The sequence below is a fragment of the Pleuronectes platessa genome, chromosome 13, assembly GCF_947347685.1.
Source record: "Pleuronectes platessa chromosome 13, fPlePla1.1, whole genome shotgun sequence".
Lineage (NCBI taxonomy): Eukaryota > Metazoa > Chordata > Actinopteri > Pleuronectiformes > Pleuronectidae > Pleuronectes > Pleuronectes platessa.
The window spans coordinates 15,073,551-15,093,600 of record NC_070638.1 but is presented as its reverse complement, the minus strand read 5'-3'; the positions used below and the strand labels follow the sequence as shown (position 1 = coordinate 15,093,600).

Below are 20,050 nucleotides of genomic sequence, written 5' to 3'. Positions count from 1 at the left end.
TTATCTTTTAGTTTATCATGCGGTGGAAAATACTGACTTATTTAATTGTTTTGTTTCATTTAATTTAATAAAAATGCTTGATAAGGGGTCACTTTTTGCAAGTTCAAAAACGGTAAACGCCTTCTCTTCTTTCTGGTATGAAAACGCATCCTAGCAGTTTTTACAGTATAAGCTGAGAACCCAATAACACACCATGATTTGAAAGTGCTTCTTAAAGGAGCTACAGGTTGATTAAAAAGAACGCTTTAATGGAAGGTGTTTTTCTTTCTGTTGGCACAATTACTTATTATTAAGGATCATTCACCCTTACGTATTCCACAGCCGGGAATCAGCAGCTGTAGTTTAAGATCTTAACTGCAGTTTCAACTAGCAAAGGCATCGACCGGTAACATGAAGCGCAACTGAAACAGAGACACAAATTCAATCCTGCCAGCCGTCCATTGGGTTAAAGCCAAGTGGGGCTGCACGCTGGCACTTGACACCCGGCAATAAGTGAAGAGCAAGCAAGAGGGAGACGGGGAAACAGTTTTTCAGGTTAAACGTCTTGCTAATCTGTCTTGCAGTAAACAAGTGCGTACACTCTGATTCACTGAGCGAGCAATGCACCTCCGGAGCCACATGTGAGCATATACAAATGACCAAGCTGCCCGGCACTCTGTGGTCATCACACCGCATCCTGAAGCAAATTAGAAAACATCTCCCTCAGCCTGAATTTGACTGTCAATCACAAACCCAGGAACGTTTAACATACTGCAGCAGCTTTATTCTCACGTTGACCTAAAGTAAAGTAAAATAGGAAGAGAATATAAAAGAGGGGGGCAATTTCTAATATGCTATTCAACAGGCTTCACGGTCAACAACATCCCAGTGCTTCAAAACAACTTGCTATCATCTTACCCCCAGCCCTCTCCCTGTCATACTCATTTCACCCCTCTTCATCTCTCTACTTCACCCACACATCCAGACCTTACGGGTGGCATGTGTTTACCATCTCTCCATTTCCCCCGTCTCCCTCCCTCTCTATCTATCCCAAGGCCACTCCCTGTTTGTCTGCATGCCACCAAGGTCTCACTCAGCCGGGAGAAGACACCAGCAGTGGACATGTCTCTCTGTTAGTCTGTCTGTAGGCAGTATTTACAGACATGTATCTGGGAACTGTAAGGGTTGGTCTGAAATGTTCGCTGCTCTCCAAAAGTAGACAACATTTGTTGTGTCTCCACTTTCATTCATCCAAACCATATGTGAGTGATAAGTCTCATCAAATTGTTCACTTGCTTCTGTTTGGAGCATTTTGGCATCTTTCAGATCGTTGCTTTGGTTTTTCTGACCTTGTTTTGGTTCACTTATTTTTCTCATCCCATCTCAAGTCACAGCACAAAGCTGAATTCAACAAAACCGATAAAAAAATCCACTGTACACAATCTGCTCTGCACAAAACAACATACAAACGCAGGTAGCAACAAGCTAGTGGAATCGGATCTTGATGAACGAATTATTCACATTCAAAATATGTTTACTGATTTACTGTATAATTTGTTGAGAACAAAATGACCTAACAATCTATGGAAACCAAAATCATCAACCCATTGAGGGCTGGATTCAAAACCACTCCAACTTGCATGGATTTCATCATTTCAACTCATAATATGATTGTGTGTATGGCCCCCGTGTGCCTGTATGCACTCCTAACAACGTCCGGGCATGCTCCTGATGGTGTACTGGTATCTCCTACAAAACGTGGATCAGGCCATCAGTGAGCTCCTGGACAGTCTGTGGTGGTGCTTGGTGACGTCTGATACACCAATACATAAGATCCCATAGGTGCTCAATGGGATTTAGGCCAGTCAATGGCATCAATGCTTTAATTATCCAGGAACTGCCTACACACTCTGGCCACATGAGGCTGGTCATTGTCCTGCACCAGGAGGAACACCCAAGGCTTACCGCACCAGGGTAAGGTCTGACAACCCCCCCGATGATTTCATCCCGGTACCTAACAACAATCAGGGTACTGTTAACCATGACATGCAGGTCCGTGCGACCGTCCCAGGACTCACCGGCCAACTGGTCATGGTGGATGAAGTTACAGACAGCATAAAGTTCAACACAGCGTCTCCAGACTGCTTCACGCCTGTCCCTCGGGTCCAGTGTGAACCTGCTGTCATCGGAGAAGAGCACGGGGCGCTGTGTTTTCTCTTTGTTACTGTATATACAATAGCTTTCAAATAAATGCAGTAAATATAAAGTATCATAATTTAAAATACTCATGAAGTACCTCAAAATTGCACATCAAGACAGTTCTTGAGTGGTCTGACAATGTTTACCTTTGGGAATGGCTACTGACATTCTGCACGGATTACGATGCTTGTAACAAATGTACTTCACAGGGACACAAGTTGAAACTGGAGACCCCGTCTCGTCGTGCTGGTTTAAAAAAGGGTCGCTGGAGATGGAGGAACTTGGCAGGAGGCTTCGGGCTGCCTTTATCCCATGCTGGTTAACAGGATGTGCAGCAGGGAGGTCACAGAGCCTCCATGGAGGGAGGAGGCCTCTGATTTACAAACTCTGATCCCTGGGTCCCTGGGCCATAAAATCTAGTAATGGGGCCCAAAGGACGCAAGGAGGGGATGCAGAGAAAACAATTTCCCCAGAGGTAACTAGAAGACATTCCCTGCCCCTCTCTTTATCTCCCTCTGCTGATTCCTTTCCCTCTTTCTCACACTCTCCAGCCCTACTGACCACTGAACTTTAGTAAACCATGCCTCTCCACAGACTGTCCTTGTTTCCTGCCTATAACTGCAGGAGATGAGGCCGCCAAAGGTGAAGCTGGTCTAATTGGGCTTCCTTTTTACAGCCCACAGTAATGAGCAGAGATTTAGAGACAAAACAAAGCTGAAAGAGATGGTTAAAGAATAAAAACTTGGCATGCAAAGCGCATCTCATACTCGAAACATGCTTATCAAGTTCATCTGTTTGCAAAAGCACTCGGCCCTAACTCCTTTAATCTGTTCTCAAGGAAATACATTTAATCGAGGACACTCAAATGACAAAAACTGTTGAATATCTGTAAGAGCAACACTGATGAACAACCAAAAAAAAAAACAAAGTTCTACATAGAAGACCAGGAAGGATGTAATGAGGAGAGGACAGCTTGAAGGATGACAACAACAAGCCAAACACAGCTTGGACCTGTTTGATTCACTTTTATGTGAGCGAAAGTGCACAAGGGGGAGACATCATGGTGTGAAGGTCGGAAAAACAAGCCATCCATTTATTTTCCCGAAGGCTCCGTCCCGTCCCCCGCAGTGCATGTAACTTGTGGAATATCGTTCCCTGCACCACAATGTCACAGCCCAAATGGCAGGTGCACAGACAGACAGAAAAAAGGCGACGGGGCCGAAACACAGGGTCACGCGCTCGGCTGCTGATAATAATGAAGCTTGTTGTGGAGGTGACAGGGCCGGGTCGACAAAGGGCTGTTTTGAATCTCTCTGTGGCATATGACCTTTAGCAAACACTGTCAAAACAAACCTCCGCGGACTCTGTCCCCTCGACTGACACAAACACTGACACTGTGTTCTGGCTGCACACAGACAGGTGTCGTTGCAGCAGCAGGGGCGCCTGTGCAGCACCGAGGGCGAACCTGATGTGATCAGGCTTGTTTTATTGCTGTGATACATGAGGCCGGTTATAGGTGAGAGTTCGAACTTCACCTGAGGGATAGAGTAAGTATTTACCTTTAAGCCTCATAACAGCCTGATCAGTTTTCCTCCTTGATATGGCCCTAAAGGGGCAGTTCAACATTTTTGATATGTCCATTCATGTTGCTGAGCGGTAAATGAGAAGATTGATGTGACAGAGATGTTATATCAATTTTCTGTAGCTGTTGTATCTACTTCTTGGCAAGAAACGCTCCCATTTTCCATCATCCTTTACCATGTCTATCTGAACCATCTATTATCTCCTGGTGAGTAACAAGTTTCTAGTGCAGACATGAATTGTGTACCCAGCATGACTTTCATGACTGCTTCTAAATATTGTGACAGATAATCATCATATTAGTCATCTTAAATAAAGATTTCAAAAAATCCATTACTAAACAACATCTGGGTTAAAGGTTGAGCTCATTGGCCGTATTTAAAGATGGACGGCCCGTCTCCACTTTCTCCCAATATCCAGAAATCAAGCCAAAATATCCCAAATACAAACGCTACCAACTTGTGCATTTGGAGCCAGAGTCTGAGCAGTGGTCATCTGGGTTATCGCTCAAAAAAATCGGGTCTCAGCTGTCAAACATGACTTTCACCCTGTTTGTCTGGCATCAACTAACTAATTAACCAATCTAAGGATAAATGAACACTTGAACAAACGTCAGTGTGAAGAACTACCATAAATGACAGAATACATTTATTCATCGTGTATTTTGACTTCTTGGTTTTCTCCATGTCCCACCCACTAAAATGGTGGAGGTGGGATTGATAACCTTTACTGCAGGCAGCCACCAGGTGGCAAAAGAGACGCTTGGCTTAACTTTTAGGGAGCCGTCCATCTTTATATACAGCCTGTGCTTTAACTACAAGAACAATATGATGAAAAGCAGCCAGAAACAAAAACAAACTTGATAGCATTCAAGTTCCAGTGGCTACACACTCTGACACATTGAAATAGAGATAAGGAGACACTCACGCTGGGTCAGTATTGAGAAGGAGTAAACTTGGAATTTGAGGAGGTGAATTCCAAGTTTGAGGGGAAGAAATATTGCCAGGTTACTCTAACCCTCAGGTTTTGCTTTGACCTGTAATTTATGTCAGTGTTGCATATCTGCTCAGTGAGTCAGTATAGGGCTCACATGGGGGAAAGATTTTTGACTGGACAGCTGAGAAATGATGGTGCCACCAATTGACCTCCTGTTGGCAGTGATCACCTCTAATTTCAACCCAGGCACAAAGAATGGATCATGTTAAATTAAGACTGCCAGGTAAATGGTGAATGGTTTGTATTAACATAGTGATTTTCATCTTCACGACCACTCAAAGCGCTTTACACTAGAGTTTTGCCATTCACCCATTCACAAACACTTTCATACAGTGCTGCTATGTGCAGCACTTTATTTATCGCACATCAATCGCACACTGCCCGTTCAGCAATTAGGGATTCAGTATCGGAATGGGGAGACATGGGATCCAAACCACCGCCCTTCTGGTAAGTGGACAACCTGCTCTACCTCCACAGAGAAATAAAACAACACAAAATACCACCACAAATTATTTCAGATGGACAAAAATCTCTGTGCATGCTAAACAAAAAAAGGATTTGCAGCCTGTTTTACCTCCAAAGCTCCAAAACAAACAAAGCACTCGGTGGGACAACACAATCTCAATTAGATTTCAGGATTTGAGATTATGTCGGGTCAGAGATCAGTCATTGGAGATTATAGCGGTTTAAAGGGAGTGACTAAACAGATGGTTAGTCATGGACTCAACCTGACAGATTGTTATTCTTGAAGTGCACTGGTTGCTTTTCAATTAAATGTTTCCTTCACAAACCTGCACCTCCTCTTGACTCATTTAAAACTGTAAATCTAAATCAAGGCCACCAGACAAACACTAAAACACTTCACTAAAGGTAATATCAAAAGCATAGTTTTCTAATTTCTGTAAAATACCTTTGAAGCTATTAGCAGTTGGTTAACTTATTTAAGCATAAAGGCTGCAAACTGATGGAAACAGCTGGCCTGGCTTTCTCCAAACATCATCATCATAAACTAATCTGTAACGAGCACGATTTTTTCATATTTGGAAAAACACTTCTGTGATCCAAGCCCTCTTTCCTTCCACTTCTCCAAACCACCAGCTGCTTCGCACTCGACAGTAAGAGGCTCTCTGCCATGATACCCCATCTTTCCCCAAAACAGACCTCATTCACATTTAAACCTGTCTTCACTTCAAGTGTCTCCTCAGTCCCACTGCTTCCACTTCCACTCCTGATCAAATTAATGGGGCAATAAATTGGCATCATTGTGATTTATACCCAGCAGCCTCAAGTGCTCCTCACTCTGTGCCAAAAATAGTCTGTGTGCTCAAGTGTTTCACATTGGTTCATGGGAATCGGGCTTGGGGCACATCGGCAAGGGCCTAATTTTTGGGACACAGATGCGTCATCAAGGGGAGACCTTCTTTTTAACAAGTCCATGGGGGAGGCTAAAGAGCTATCTGCATCACATCTGATGCTATGAGTCCTAAATGTAAGAGATGTGTTCTGGAGAGCTCGTTCAGCACCCACAGCTGCCCCATTCGAGCACAATCCCCAGACAATGTCAATATGTCTTCGAGTTATTCACAGTTACTGCATTTAGCATGGAATTCATCCTTGACCTTAGGGTTAGGGTTGTTTTGGTCTCCAGCTGGATTCTTTTTCTGAGTAAAGAGTATTTTACAGAACAAGGATTTGTAAAAAAACACGTGTTTTTGATATAGATCAGTAACAACTGCCAGGGAGCATAGGATTACACCCACGTTGTTTGTTGGCGTGACTTACTCATCTTTCAGCAGGATTGCCAAAAGTAAGACGCCAATCTGCACCAAACTTGGCAGCGAGAAGGGACATGAGCCAAGGAGGAGTTTTTGTGCAGATTTGGTTAAAGGATCCAATGGGTTTGAGGTGCGATATTTTTTGTGATCTCATGAAATAATATATGCATCTTGAAAAAAATTAATATTTAGGTTTGTTTGGCCGTTGCAGAGGGATGCACTCGCTGCCATACTCGCTCATAGTGCTGCATGTATCCATTAGTGTATCCATTTGTGCACTTTAAAATGAACATAGTTACATGTTACGAAATACAGTATTTGTATTCACTTTACTAAACCCTTAGATGAGATGAATGATGAGATGTGAATATTGAAGTTCTCATTTCAGTCTTTGCAAAAAAGCAAATTTCCACCGAGGGGAAAATGTCCCAAAGTTTCCCAAATTGTGGAATTCTTATTTAAGCATGAAAAATATTCTCAGAAAAACTCAGAAAGTCAAGTTTGGGCTTTGTTTTACAGCTGTTTCAAACTCTGGACTTTCCAATATGGACGATTTTAAGTCTCTGCTGCAATTTTTCACCTAACTTCAAGGCATACTTCCTTGCATTTAGCCCAAGTCTAATACTGTTTGCAATCTTAAATAGAGAGCCCTTGTTTGTTGGGTGTACAGGGGCAGAGCCTAACCCCAAAATACTGTAAACCAGTGTAGATTTACTGCACCATTAAGAACTGACTGCATACACAGCTGCTGAGGTCAACTGCAGAATATAAGTATTTGCATTATCCAAAATGGCATAGGTGTACATTCTGTACTTTTCTGCTTCCTGCCAGCTGGGACGCTCATTTAGTCCACGAAGGATGGAAGAACTGAGGGGGGAAAGCATGAAGGGGCTGTAGAAGTACAGATGTGCTCAGGGACGTCTGTCAGCAGGACCTCGTTTCTCAGGACCAGTCTGAGAAGTAGAAGTATCTCATGGCAAACAAATACCAACCCAGTCAAGCAGAAGGAGCAATAACAAAAACACATTCATTTGTATCATGTAGCACAAGTTTATGCATGTGTAAGCCGAGCATGCGGTGTAAGGAATGCGAGAGGAGACGACTGTCTGTATGTGTGTGTGTGTGTGTGTGTGTGTGTGTGCAAGTAGGCTACATGGATAAATGAAATGTCTGCATGTGTTGATTAAAGTCTACGGTCAGCTGCACAAACAGGGAGAACACGGCCAGCAGTTTTGTGTTCTTTTGTCTTATGTAACGTGTCTTATGTCACAATGTGTTTGACCCCAAAGTGACAAAAAACTGAAACACTCATCGTTCCCAGGATGTTCTAAAAGTTAATCAAATGCAGATATTTAAAGATTTAGAGAAAAAAAAGTAGAAGGGGGGACGTCAAAAATGTGTGTGGGAACTGGAGTCTCTTGAAACATGCTGATGCAAAATGAACACTATCTTTGTCCAAGGACAGAATTTGAACAGTCCACACGGGAAGTCTCTCATATCCTCTGCCTGCCCGCTGTCCCTGCCTGCACAGGCCTATTCGTGCAAAACCCAACCAGAGGTGAAGAGTAACAAATCATCTCTCAGGACGGCTGGTGGCTAAAAATGGAAAAAAGATGCAGGTATTCATATGCTCCTGTGCCATGTTCAGCATGCAGTTCCTGAGGCAACAATGTAGAGCAGTCACCAAAGGGGCCCCACTGGATAAATGAGCAAGGGTCAGGGCTGAGTAAATAGGTACCGGTATTCGCTTGCTCTTCACCACTTGGAGGCAGTAGTGTGTTTCACCTGGCTGTCTGCTGTTCTCAACACACAGTGAGAAGTGCAAAATGGGTTCAGGGGAAACTTTTTCCCCTGCACGTCTGTGTGGTGCAGGAGTGCGTGTTAATGAGGACACGTGCGTCGGTCAGCAGGTTTGTCTGTCCTTACTGAAAAATGTTATTTATCTCCCATGATGAGGATAAATCATAGTTTAAAAGGTCACTTGTTTCTAAAGGTGATGTCATTCCCTCTGAGAGGAGAGAGCAAAACGTTTGAGTTTGAAACTTGTACGTTGGCAGCAGAAGCACAATCTAAACTGATGAAATTAATTAGGGACACATTCCATTTAGGTTTACCACCATGAGGGTATCCGCACTGTGCAGGTTGAATCATCTGGACACTTACATTAATGATACTAGTGACACTTTGATGCTGTTAGTGAAGACGTCCGCCTGTAGATCAGGATTTGAGCGAGGAGAAATCTATCTAGCACATTGTAACACTGATGGTTGATGAGGTATGTTATTGGATACAGAAGACAAATACTGTCCAGCAATAAAAAGGCAAAACAAAGAAGGCAACTGTTTACTTTAAGATAATCCCTGAGCTAAACCTAATACACTTATGTATAATTCTTAATCGTTCCTTTTCCACTTTTTCCTTTTTTTTAATCACCCTCTCTCTCTTTTCGTTCACTCGTTTCCTTTTGTTTTTTGCTTATTCTCATTATTTTTATCATTGTTATTATTGATTTTCTCTTGTCACCTACATTTCCAAATCAGATGTATAATAATAAGGACTGGTTTTTCTCTTTTATGTTTTACATTTGGCATGTTGGTGGGGTAGGATGGGATGTGAGGTCAAACAGATCCTTTTTTTCTCTCCACTTTGGAGAATGAACTACTGTAAGGGATCATATACCAAGAACGAGAGGGTACACAGCAAATTCAATAAATCGAACCACCTGTACATTCCTCACCACACCCCTATCAAAAATATGAATCTGTGTTTGTATATATGATTTATGATTGGGCTGCACCTAACCAGCAGCATCATCAGACCTGCCCCTGCTTATAATCTGACTTTACCTCGCGCCTCATTTTCCTACTCAATCATAGCACAATTCATGAGCTGCGTTCACCAGCCCTGAACCCCAGTGGATAGGCAGACAGATAAAAAGGTCACTGCAGGTCTGCTGCTCATGAATGTCTCATGATGTAAGAAATGAGGAACATCAGTCAGATGATATGTGGTTGCCCCTTCGCTGACTAAGAGGTGTGACACATCCATTGGCGTGTCTTAAAGAATGCGTGTCAAACTGAGAGCCTTATTCTAATATTAGGCCTTTGCTGAGATCTCACCGGTCTGAGCAGGAGCATGTGCGGTGAAAATGTATGTAGTTTGTGTTCCTCACAATTTACTTCAGTTTCAAAGCTGGTCTTCATCTTTATTATTGTGTGTTTAAATCAGTGAAATAAATTCAGATATGTATTTCTGGCTAACACAAGTGGAAAAAGCAGAATATATTAAAGACCTCAAACCCCTAATAAAATATGAAATGGAAAAAAATCTCAGATCACAGTTTATCCATGGGAACCAGAGGTTAACTGCTCCAACAGGATCCAGCACCTGTTTTTTTTTTTTATTTTGACTTCCTCTCTCTCTTTCCATCCTCTCGTACATGACTAAGTTGGGGGCGGCACTGGGATTTACAGATGTTCTGTGTTTGGAATCTGGGTAAAAGGTTAACATGCCGGCTGAACATGGGAGCGGACATTTTGGGGAAATTGAATAAGCAGCTGTGACGGGCAGAGGATCTGGTGGTGATCAGTAACATATGACTGTGGTTTTAAAAGTATAAATGACAGGACTGATTCCTGACAACCGCGTACATCACAGCAGATATTAAACAAATAAAACAGATATTTGTTGAAACCGTTGGGTCTGAAGTTAGTATATTATGTCTAGTGGCAACCTGATGATAAGTCTGCTGGTTCTTCTCGTCAGAACTGGTTGCAGTCGTCTCAGGATGGAATTCAATGGTGGAAAATAACTGAACACATTTATCCTAAGTACAATTTAGAGGTACTTCTAATGTACTTTACTTTAAGTTATACTCACTACATTTTGATAATATAATATATTATACTTTAGCCAGTGGGATAATTTGGAACTTATTTGGTTATTACTAAAAGGCTTCCTCACAACATGATTCAATCAGAGCTGCACCTAATTTCACACAATTATAAATAAACCTGATTTCTAAAATCCAGATCCATAAAGTATTTTCTGGGGAAATGGTGAAAATGTTGAAAATTGGCCAAGCGACGCAGTGTTAAAGAAATTTCTGGATCAGCCCCATGAGCCTGATCCACACCAAAGGGAAATGGGTTCTTCCCCGACCCATACCGCATCCTTCCACTAAGTTTCGTGAAAATCTGTCCTTCTAATTGACAGAAAAAACAACTTACAAACGGACAGGGGTGAAGACCTTGGCACAGGTTTAGTTTGATCCAATATCCAATATCATATATTTCATCTGAAATAGATTATACTACATAATAAGGAGCCTAATGTTGACATCATTTTTTATCAAACTAATGTACATCAAGTCAAATTTTTAATGCAGCACTTTTACAGATAACGCAATGTTGTATTTCTACATTTGACCGAGTAAGACAGTCATGTTTCCTCCACAATTATATTACGATGAAATTATCTGGAAGGCTATGACTGAGACAAGTGTGAGTCATTTGATGTGTCACACTTCAACATTGAGATCTATCAAAATGTTCTATTTTCCTGCACAGCTGGAATTGATCTCAACCACCACACTCACATTTACCAAATTTGTAGATCAGGGGGATGTTTCATTTGCATTTAGATAAAGAAAAAAGCATCCTTAAGCCTTATAAGAGGCAGACATCGGCTCGCAAGGCCAAAAAAACAAAGGCCTGCAGTTCATCACTGTACACCCTACTCACATCCCTGCCAAGTGCTCTGATGTCCCAGGAGAATGTAAAAAGGCACGTGGGTTGTTCACTTGCACATGACGATCGTGTAGCACATGGTCATTAGACTCAGCTATTGTCTTTTCCATTTGCCAAGGTTCTGCTTGTACCTGCTCCTTCCTTTACCTTTGGAAAAATTCCTTCTAATTCTGGGTTAATCCTGATGTAGCTGACAGGATATGAAGGAACACAGGTTTGTCCATTTGAACAAAGACAATCTGTCCGCGTTGACCTCAGCATCACTCCACATTGAATAAGAAAAGCCAGTTTTTTACTATTTTTAACTGTAACCCAGCAGATTTTTGTCATCCATGTGGAAACCTCCTCTCTGCTGAGGCTTTGAGGAGACACAATACATGTTTGTTACATTCCAGACACTTAGGTGAGGGCTGTAATACCCTCAGCACCGTCAGCATTCTCCCAGTTACCTTTCACCTACTTAGTCTTGGCTGCAGACAGGAGAGGGTTAAACCAGCGCCTTCTTTGTGGTGTGGCCCCGGATCACGTATGGCCTGCGATCTCGTCTTGTTGAAAAAAAAAAAAGAAAAAAAAAACATGATCAGGGCATTCTCTGTGCTGTGAACTTTCCCCTAATTCTCACAGTCCTCACAGAACGAATCATTGCTGAGGAGCAAGCACCTCAGGCCAAATAGCGACTATGTTCCTCTCCCTGACGTGCCCGGCGTGACTTCATTCATTCCTTGTGGTATCAAAGAAGTGATGATTAGTGTTTGTTCCACAATAGCTGCCTCTCTGGGCTTTGAAGAGTGTTTTGTTGAATGGAGTGCAATTTGGATTTTTAAGGTTATTGGACTGCTGTGAAGGCTAATGATTGAATGTATAGAGAAATTAGGGATTAAAACAAATATTTAATCATAACAGATTCAGTCAAATATCTGTTTTTAAAGCCATATCATTTTATATAACAGTATCTACTGAATACCAAAATATTCTGTTTGTGTTGCAGATCAAGTCATGTTCCCTAATTCTGCCTGAATTCTTTATCAGTTATGTACAAAAAATAATAACCAGATTCCTTGATAAAAATGAATTTGAATTGCACTTAACTAACCTACTAAGTACACGACAGCACATGATCCTGAGAGGCAGGGAAACAAGTAAGACACTGAATTACTGATATAATGGAGGGAGGTTACAGGACATGGAAAACACTTTATGACAGTGTGAAATACTGACATGAAGCGGAGGCTCAAATGGTGACAAGTTCACTTAAGGTCGGGGCAGTCATTTTTCAGCGTGGGTGGCCCAGATTGACATTCACCACTTTTACTTTCATAATCCAGCAGAGTACATTTATTTTGACCCGTCACTGTTTATATATCTTAATATATAACCCATGTTCTGCACAGACAATTAATATAGAAATAATTATGCAAACAGACGCATTCTATTTTTATGAGCATTATCCTGGTTCTGATATCACTATCAACCACTTCTGGGATGTTCTTGAGCAGATGAATGGATTAGCTGGCTTATTCAGGAATGAAACATGGTGTTAATTCAACAATAGGAGTTGTTTCCCTGGTGGGGATATCAAATCTTCAGTTTCCTCCTGAGATAATGTCCCTCTCCCACAGTGCAGGGATGAAAGACAATCTTTTTGTTATATCATGTCCCTCCTCTGCCTCTAACATGAATAGTTAACAGGGAGCAGGAGGAGGGACAGAAACCTGAGATTAACTGCACCCCTCCCTCTCTGCGGCTGGCCAATCACAGGCGGCTCAGAGTTGAGGGCTGTGAAACTATATAACAGTGGTGCTGTGGCTGTTCAGACAGGAGCCTGAGCCCTGAACTCATCCAACTCACCAAGACAGGAGCAGGACACTGCACACCTCTGCAACAAGAACCCACATTTCACAGCAAGACGTCAAGTTCAGGACAAGAGGAGAAATGAAGACGACACTGGCAACTCTGACTCTCTGCCTGGTGGTGCTCATGGCCACAGGTTTCCCTTTGGAGAAGAAAGGTGGCTCAGCATCCGGCAGTGCTGCAAAGGAGAAGCGTGTACAGTACGCAGCGTGGGATGACGTGAATGTCATCGCCCATGGCCTGCTGCAACTGGGCCAGGGGCTGAAGGAGCATGTGGACAAAACCAAAGTCCAGATGAGGGACATTTCCACCAAGCTGAAGGTCTTCAATCGCACGGTGGCCGAGCTGGGGAAGGAAAGCCAGAAGCTGCGCGTGGAGGGGGAAGCCCTGAAGGTTCAGGCCCGGGGGCTGGAGGACAGAGAGGGGCAGCTGCTGAACGTCACCGCCGAGCTTAGGGAGAAGGCGGAGGAGATGCAGCAGGAGAGGAGGACAATGAGCGAGAGGATGAACCGGCTGGAGGAGAAGGTGGACAGCATGCTGCAGGGAGAGCCAGGGCTGTCTGACACTAATGCCGGTGCCAAGAACAAGAGTGATGCTCACAACATCCAGGTGAGAATATAAGCTTTTCTGTCTTTGGGTGTTGATGAAGATAATTTGGTTAAGAAGGCAGAAATATGTTAGAACAGGAGTAGTTACATTGGTCAGTTTGGCTGTAAATGAGCCTTTCCACCATGTGCAAGGTATTCTTTTACAAAATATAACCCTAAAGCCTTCTGAAGTAATTATTGTTGTTGCATTGCTGAAGTATTCTTCAAGTTAATGAATGTACAGCATGCGTGGGCTATTGGTGAGGCTTTTTTTCTCTCAGCTCAAAGACAAGTGTACAGCGGGTGAGTGAGTGGTGGGTGTAGTGGAGTGAAGGGGGGTTGGTTAACAAGGCTGCTCAGCATGGAGAAAGCATGTGCAGGACATATAGGGGAACAGTAAAGGCTGCCAGACAAAGGAATCTGCACGCACACAGCTACAACAAGGTGTGAATAAGTTTACACAGCTGTCACATTTTTACAACCTGCAGATTATTCGGCCTTATGACACACAGTGGAACGATACTGGTTGTGCTCTTTTGGAAGCTCAACCTTTACAAAGCAGTATGTGAGCCTGAAAGGCTTTATAGTGGGGTGGAAAATCCCGCGCTGTAAGGGAGTTACATAAGCACACAACAGCCGGCTGGAAAGGACAAATGCTCGTCATAGAAGGATGTGAATGTCTGTGTCTCAGGCTTTTCAATGTGCTTCTCTTGCAACAGCTACTGTGCCTTGATTTTATGCACAGGCACAGTGTGGAATAAAGTTAATAAAATACTCAAAATTTGTACCCGTGTTTTATTTCTCTGTCAGCTGATGCTGGAGGCTCAAAACAGACGCATTGATGACCTGATGGAGAGGATCAGACTTCAACAGGAGAAGCTTGACAAGCAGAATGTGCGGATCAGGACCCTGCAGAGTCATGTGAGCATGCGAACCAGCAAACCAACATGTCCCCATTTCACATCTAAGCAAGTGTTGCCACGTATTTTTATTATTTTCATCACTGATTCATAACTTATTTTTCACAGATCCAGCAATCAAAGCAGAGACCCTCCCCAAGGAGCAGCAACACAGAGCGCAGTGGCATTGTGGAGCAAGGCGACTCACCAGTTGGTAAGTAAAGCCAGGAAGCGTCTGAAATCCCCTGTTGACACCGTCTTAAGTCGACTGGACAAAAGTGACGCCAAATGTAGCAGACCATCTGTTTAGTTTAAGGCCTTAAAGAAGCTTAAATCACTGGCAATTAAAATCAAGGGACTGAATCAATATGGGACACGCTCCTCTGCTCAGCATGATGCAAGTAAGAGGCCACCGCTGTGTCTTTGAGCTCTTAAAATCCCAATTACATCGTTCAGTTAATTCAGGATAACATTAACACAATAACACGTGTAAAGCAAGTGAAGATAAGTTGGATAAAAAATGAATTAGGCCAAAGAAACACAACATACTTTATAGATTAATTGCAAATGACCACAGACAAAGACATCCATTTGGATAAACAGCAGTGGAGAATCTAAAATGGGACATAAACACTGACAGAGTAAGTCTCTATTTTGCCTGTGCCGTCCTCACTGTGGCGTACAGTAATTGTAAGAGGCGGTAAATGATGCCCACAGCGTGCAGCCACGCCAAGCAGCTGCTGCTCCCATCTGAAGTGAACTGCGACTGGACCAGTGGTCACAATGACTTCTTTCATCCAGACTGTACCAGACTGCATGCAAACCAAATGTGCAAGAGCTGAGAGACAGCCACAGTTTTTTGGTCTCACCTTAGGATGGTTCAGTCTTCACACACGATGAGGAGGATGAATAAGTACACTATAATAATGAACCAGAGTGATATTGAACTTGCGTCCCTGGTTCTGGTGGCCACAGATGAGAAGTAGGTGAAAGGTGAACAGGGCTGAGGCAACAGTTGAGTTCAGCCAGCCAATCACAATTATACCTCAGAGCTCTGACATCAGCAGGATTTTGAGGAATGAAGAAAAAAAGAACAGGTTCCTCTGGCGAGGTTTCAACTGGGGGAAAGTTCACGAGTCTCTGGGAGTGTTCAGCCAGGGTCACACAGCTCAATGGGATTACTCACACTGATCATTTCTTTGGTGTGTGTGTGTGGGGCGGTGGGGGGGGGGGGGGGGGGGTAGTAGAGGGAAGCCAGGAAACAGCCAAGGCTTTGAAGAAATCTTGCATGCAATGTTCCCTCAGATTATTGCCCTTGTGCCTGAGCCAAGAAAATCAGGGGGAAACAGCAGGGATTGAGGAAAGGTGGTCTAAATTTATCTGTGAACTTTGTACAGATATATGTCACTGTTTTGAAGACCCCTCCAACCACTGCTTTTACAGACATCCACCCCCTTTGTGTAAAACAAACATTTGAGGATCCGGCAAGAATGAGCAACCTTTCCCCTAGATCTGTCAGGGAGTCAGACATCCCCCTCCTCCACTTCGGTCATCCTCTCCTCTCCTCTCCTCCCCCATCCCTTCATGCAAACTCCTCACCTCCAGCTCCCATCTCCTCCTTTTCCCGATTGTAAGGAAAAAAGAAGTGTGCCAAAGTTCAGGAGAACCTCTAACCCCCGAGGCTGACTACGAGCACAAGAGTTCATACCCCTAGAGGAGAGGTCATCCCACACACACTGGGAAACCTGAAGCTGAAACAATAACCCGGCGAATATTCAGCAAACAATGAAAAGAATAATTTGAATCATTAGACCTTTCCTTGTGTAAATATATCATGTGACAATGCCATCCATGATGAGATAGGGATTACTAGAGGGGTGCTATTAGTCTTCAGCCACATGATCCACATGACAGCTTCAGTTGGAGTCGCCTGCTTTGTATTGCTGCTGTCTCCGATTCGCCCACTACAGCAGCAGCCCCCCTCCGCCCCATTACCCCCTGATCACTCGCTGTGCATGCAGCAGCCATGCACGCCTGCATCCCTGACTGGCTGAGGCGCACGTGAGGGAGGCGTGCTGAGTGCCGAGGCAAGGGGAGGGTGGACTCTGAGAGGGGTGTAAAAGCGTAGTAGTGTGCAACTCAATAGATTGGAGCACCAAGCAGCTGTAAAAGAGGGAAGTCTGCTTTGTAACTGGGAGAAGGGTCATATTTATACACAAGAAAGCCGTTCCCACTCACTCTCTCTGTTGTTGAGGCTGGGTCAAAGGTTCTATCGGCTGCACGTTCATATCTCCAGACTCACAGATACGCTCACATGCAGCGATAGTCTTATTTTCAAAACACTCTCGCTCTCACAGGTGCAAAGAAACCTGCCGCTGAGAGGTTCCCTATGATGATAGACCTACAAACAATACAAAAGCTGGGTAGAGTAAAGAAGCTCTGATTCATGAATGCCCCTTCAACATAACACACTTCTCTGTTTCACAGTAACAGCACAAAGTTCAGGGTTGTGAAGCTTAAGAAAAATACATGAGTTCAATGTGTCATGTATAAATAGCATTCCCAGCAGCGTAGGCGAAAGGTAATCATGCTGTTTAGACTTGTTGCAGTGATACTGGAGCTGTTTGTTGTTTCCCTCGTTGAGTTGTTTCCCTCTGTTTCTCTTGTAGAGGTGGCGTCAGACTGCCATGAGCTGTTCCTCAGAGGAGAGACCACCAGCGGGGTCTACACCATCAAGCCAATCAACGCAGAGCCCTTTAAAGTCTTCTGTGAGATGACAGTTGGTATGTGGGGTTTAACTTTTGCCCATTTTGTTTCATGATGGAGTGCTTGGTCAAGATTCACTAACTACTCAGACATTAAGTCTCTGTTTGTTTTGACCAATAAGACCTTTTCTGATCGACCTCTTTTTGTATTTCTAACTAGATGGCGGATGGACAGTGATCCAAAGACGCCAAGACGGCTCAGTGGACTTTGACCAGCAATGGCACGCCTATCAGAAAGGCTTTGGCAACCTGAATGGTAAATGCTCTTTTCACTTTGTCGTCACTGTCCCTACCTAAACCTGCCAGGTGCTCAATGGCCGGGCCAGGGCCGGATTAGTTCACGCAGCATAACAGTATTTAGAGCCAGGGCATCAAGAGGCAGGAGGCGGCCTCCCAAATGCACCTAATCATAGATCAGCTTGGAAAACGGAAGCAGGAGACGGTACTTCGGCTGAGGGCAGTTTTCTAACTCCCTCTACCCTTCTTTGTCTTCTCCAGGGGAGTTCTGGTTGGGTCTTGAAAAGATCCACACCATCGCTAAAGATGGCGGCTACATCCTCAACATCAAGCTCTCCGACTGGGGTGATGACTTCGCATCCGTCCGCCTGCCCTTCCGTCTGGGAGGAGAGGAAACAAAGTACACGCTCCAGACTATGGAGGTCGGCACTTTCAGTACCTTGGAGACTTCCCTGGGGACAGACGCCACCAGTGGTCTGCCTTTCTCCACCAGTGACCAAGACAACGACCAGAAAAACGACCTCAACTGCGCCAAGCACCTTTCTGGTGAGTTGCAAATGACAATCCCACTGACAAAACCACTCTATTGGTTTGGGCTTAATGGCAGAATCAAATGTGATATTCTTCCTTGTCTTTACAGGTGGTTGGTGGTTCAGTAACTGTGGTCGCTCCAACCTCAACGGTAGATACTTCCAGAGTCCTCCTCCCAAGCAGCGACACCAGAGGAAGCAGGGCATCTTCTGGAAGACCTGGAGAGGCCGCTACTATCCCCTGAAGACCAGCATGATTATGATCGCCCCCGCTGCGATTGAGAACAAGTCATAAAGAGTAGCAAGAGACAATGAGAAACAGGTCAAGACACAGAGACGATGGGGGGGTGGGGGGTGGAGGGAAGAAGTCGATATTGGACTGTTCTTTCCTTTCTTGGTGCTTGGTTGATGAGATAGAGGTTTTCCATTTCCCTGGTTGTGTCCCAGTGAGGAAGACTTAACCTACCAGATCCAAGGTCCTCAAAATAGAAGCAAAGAGAACCCACTTTTAAGGAGTTCCACGTTTCCATTGCTCTTTTCTCTGAGAGACAAGCAGATTCCTGCCCTGCACCTAAAGCCACAGACAAATTGCATTTCTATCATTCTACCATTCAACCATTGTGGTTGACTCCATCTGTTGGCACGGGCCCCTAGTCAGGAGAGCTTCGGGGCGAGCCTAGGCCTGTCTACTGTGCTGTGAGCCACAGAACATCTCCAACATGTCGCGACTCGTCACCAGAGTTGTGTAGACCGCTGTTGAGTTTGAATGTGGCTTCATAGCAAGTAAACAGTGTCTGCTCTGCTCTTATTTTGTAGAGGATTCACGTAGGAGTGAAATACAGGCCAGTTAAGTGAGCCTTTTAAACCCAATGGTGCGGACCAAATGGTGACTTAATTCAAACAAAGCATAATTTTCCTCACGAGGAGGATGAGATTAGTGTTTTCGAAGCATTATATTAAGTTATAAAATCACTGTAAACTAGGATTACGATGCAGAGAGTGGGTTAAGACGTCAGAAAGCAGAACACGGGGCAATGAGAACCATTCCAGCCTTTTGTACATCCTGCTTCAAAATACGCATTTTCTTCACTGTCTTAAACTTTTCTGTGGAGATTTAGGTGATGTCAAGTCATATTGACTGCTTTAAAGAGGAGAAGGCATGGTTATTGTAAATAGTGTATGCAGAAATGTCGTCTGTGTTTTTCAGAAATGTAAATGTTCCTGTTTTCCTGTCGTGACACTATCCGTTTTGTCGTTACTTGAGAGTCTGTTGTTTTAGAGGTCCCATTTTCTTATTTAAATTATTGTAAAGAATCAATATATATATATTTCTGGTGCTGCCTGTTTGTAATTTATATTTTATGTGTTTAACAGATGTAAGATTGTTTTTTTAAGAGAAAATACCAATCGTTTGGCCAAAATGAGCCAATAAAATTGATTTAAACTAATATTGCTATTTGTCTGTGTATTATGTGCCACTTAAAGTAGTACCCTCACATATTATAGTTACATGATCAAAGAACTAAGTCACAAATATTTCACAAAAATATCATTACACAAACATGTAGAGAAAATATAACCACAATTAGAGTCGATATGAGTGGATAGGCCCATGTTCAGATGCATTTTTACTTCAGCCAAGGAGGCTGGGTTTTCATTGTTGTAAGTATATCTTTTAGCAGGATTTAAAAAACTACTGTTTTTATTTTATTTAAATATGGTGGAAGGGTGGGGTATGAGCCATTAACTTTCAGGGCAGATCCAGACGTATGTTTATGTGAAATAGATCAGGCATATATAATGAACTGATATCTATGAGTGTGTGAAGATTGGTGCAGTTTGATTGAATATCAGGGAACTGTTGGCCCTTGATGGAGGAATCCAATACAAGCATTGATTACAT

At 43.5% G+C, this 20,050-nt stretch overlaps 1 protein-coding gene across 1 annotated transcript; it reads left to right on the top strand.

Annotated features, from left to right (window-relative positions):
* The first annotated feature begins 3,707 nt into the window (after window positions 1–3,707).
* Window positions 3,708–19,595, top strand: angptl4 (angiopoietin-like 4). Its single transcript, XM_053438877.1, has 8 exons — window positions 3,708–3,725; window positions 13,093–13,738; window positions 14,527–14,637; window positions 14,745–14,829; window positions 17,285–17,398; window positions 17,541–17,636; window positions 17,879–18,163; window positions 18,258–19,595. Exons 2-8 carry the CDS (start codon window positions 13,211–13,213, stop codon window positions 18,440–18,442), a joined length of 1,404 nt encoding a protein of 467 aa, XP_053294852.1. The 5' UTR covers window positions 3,708–3,725; window positions 13,093–13,210; the 3' UTR covers window positions 18,443–19,595.
* The last annotated feature ends 455 nt before the right edge of the window (window positions 19,596–20,050 follow it).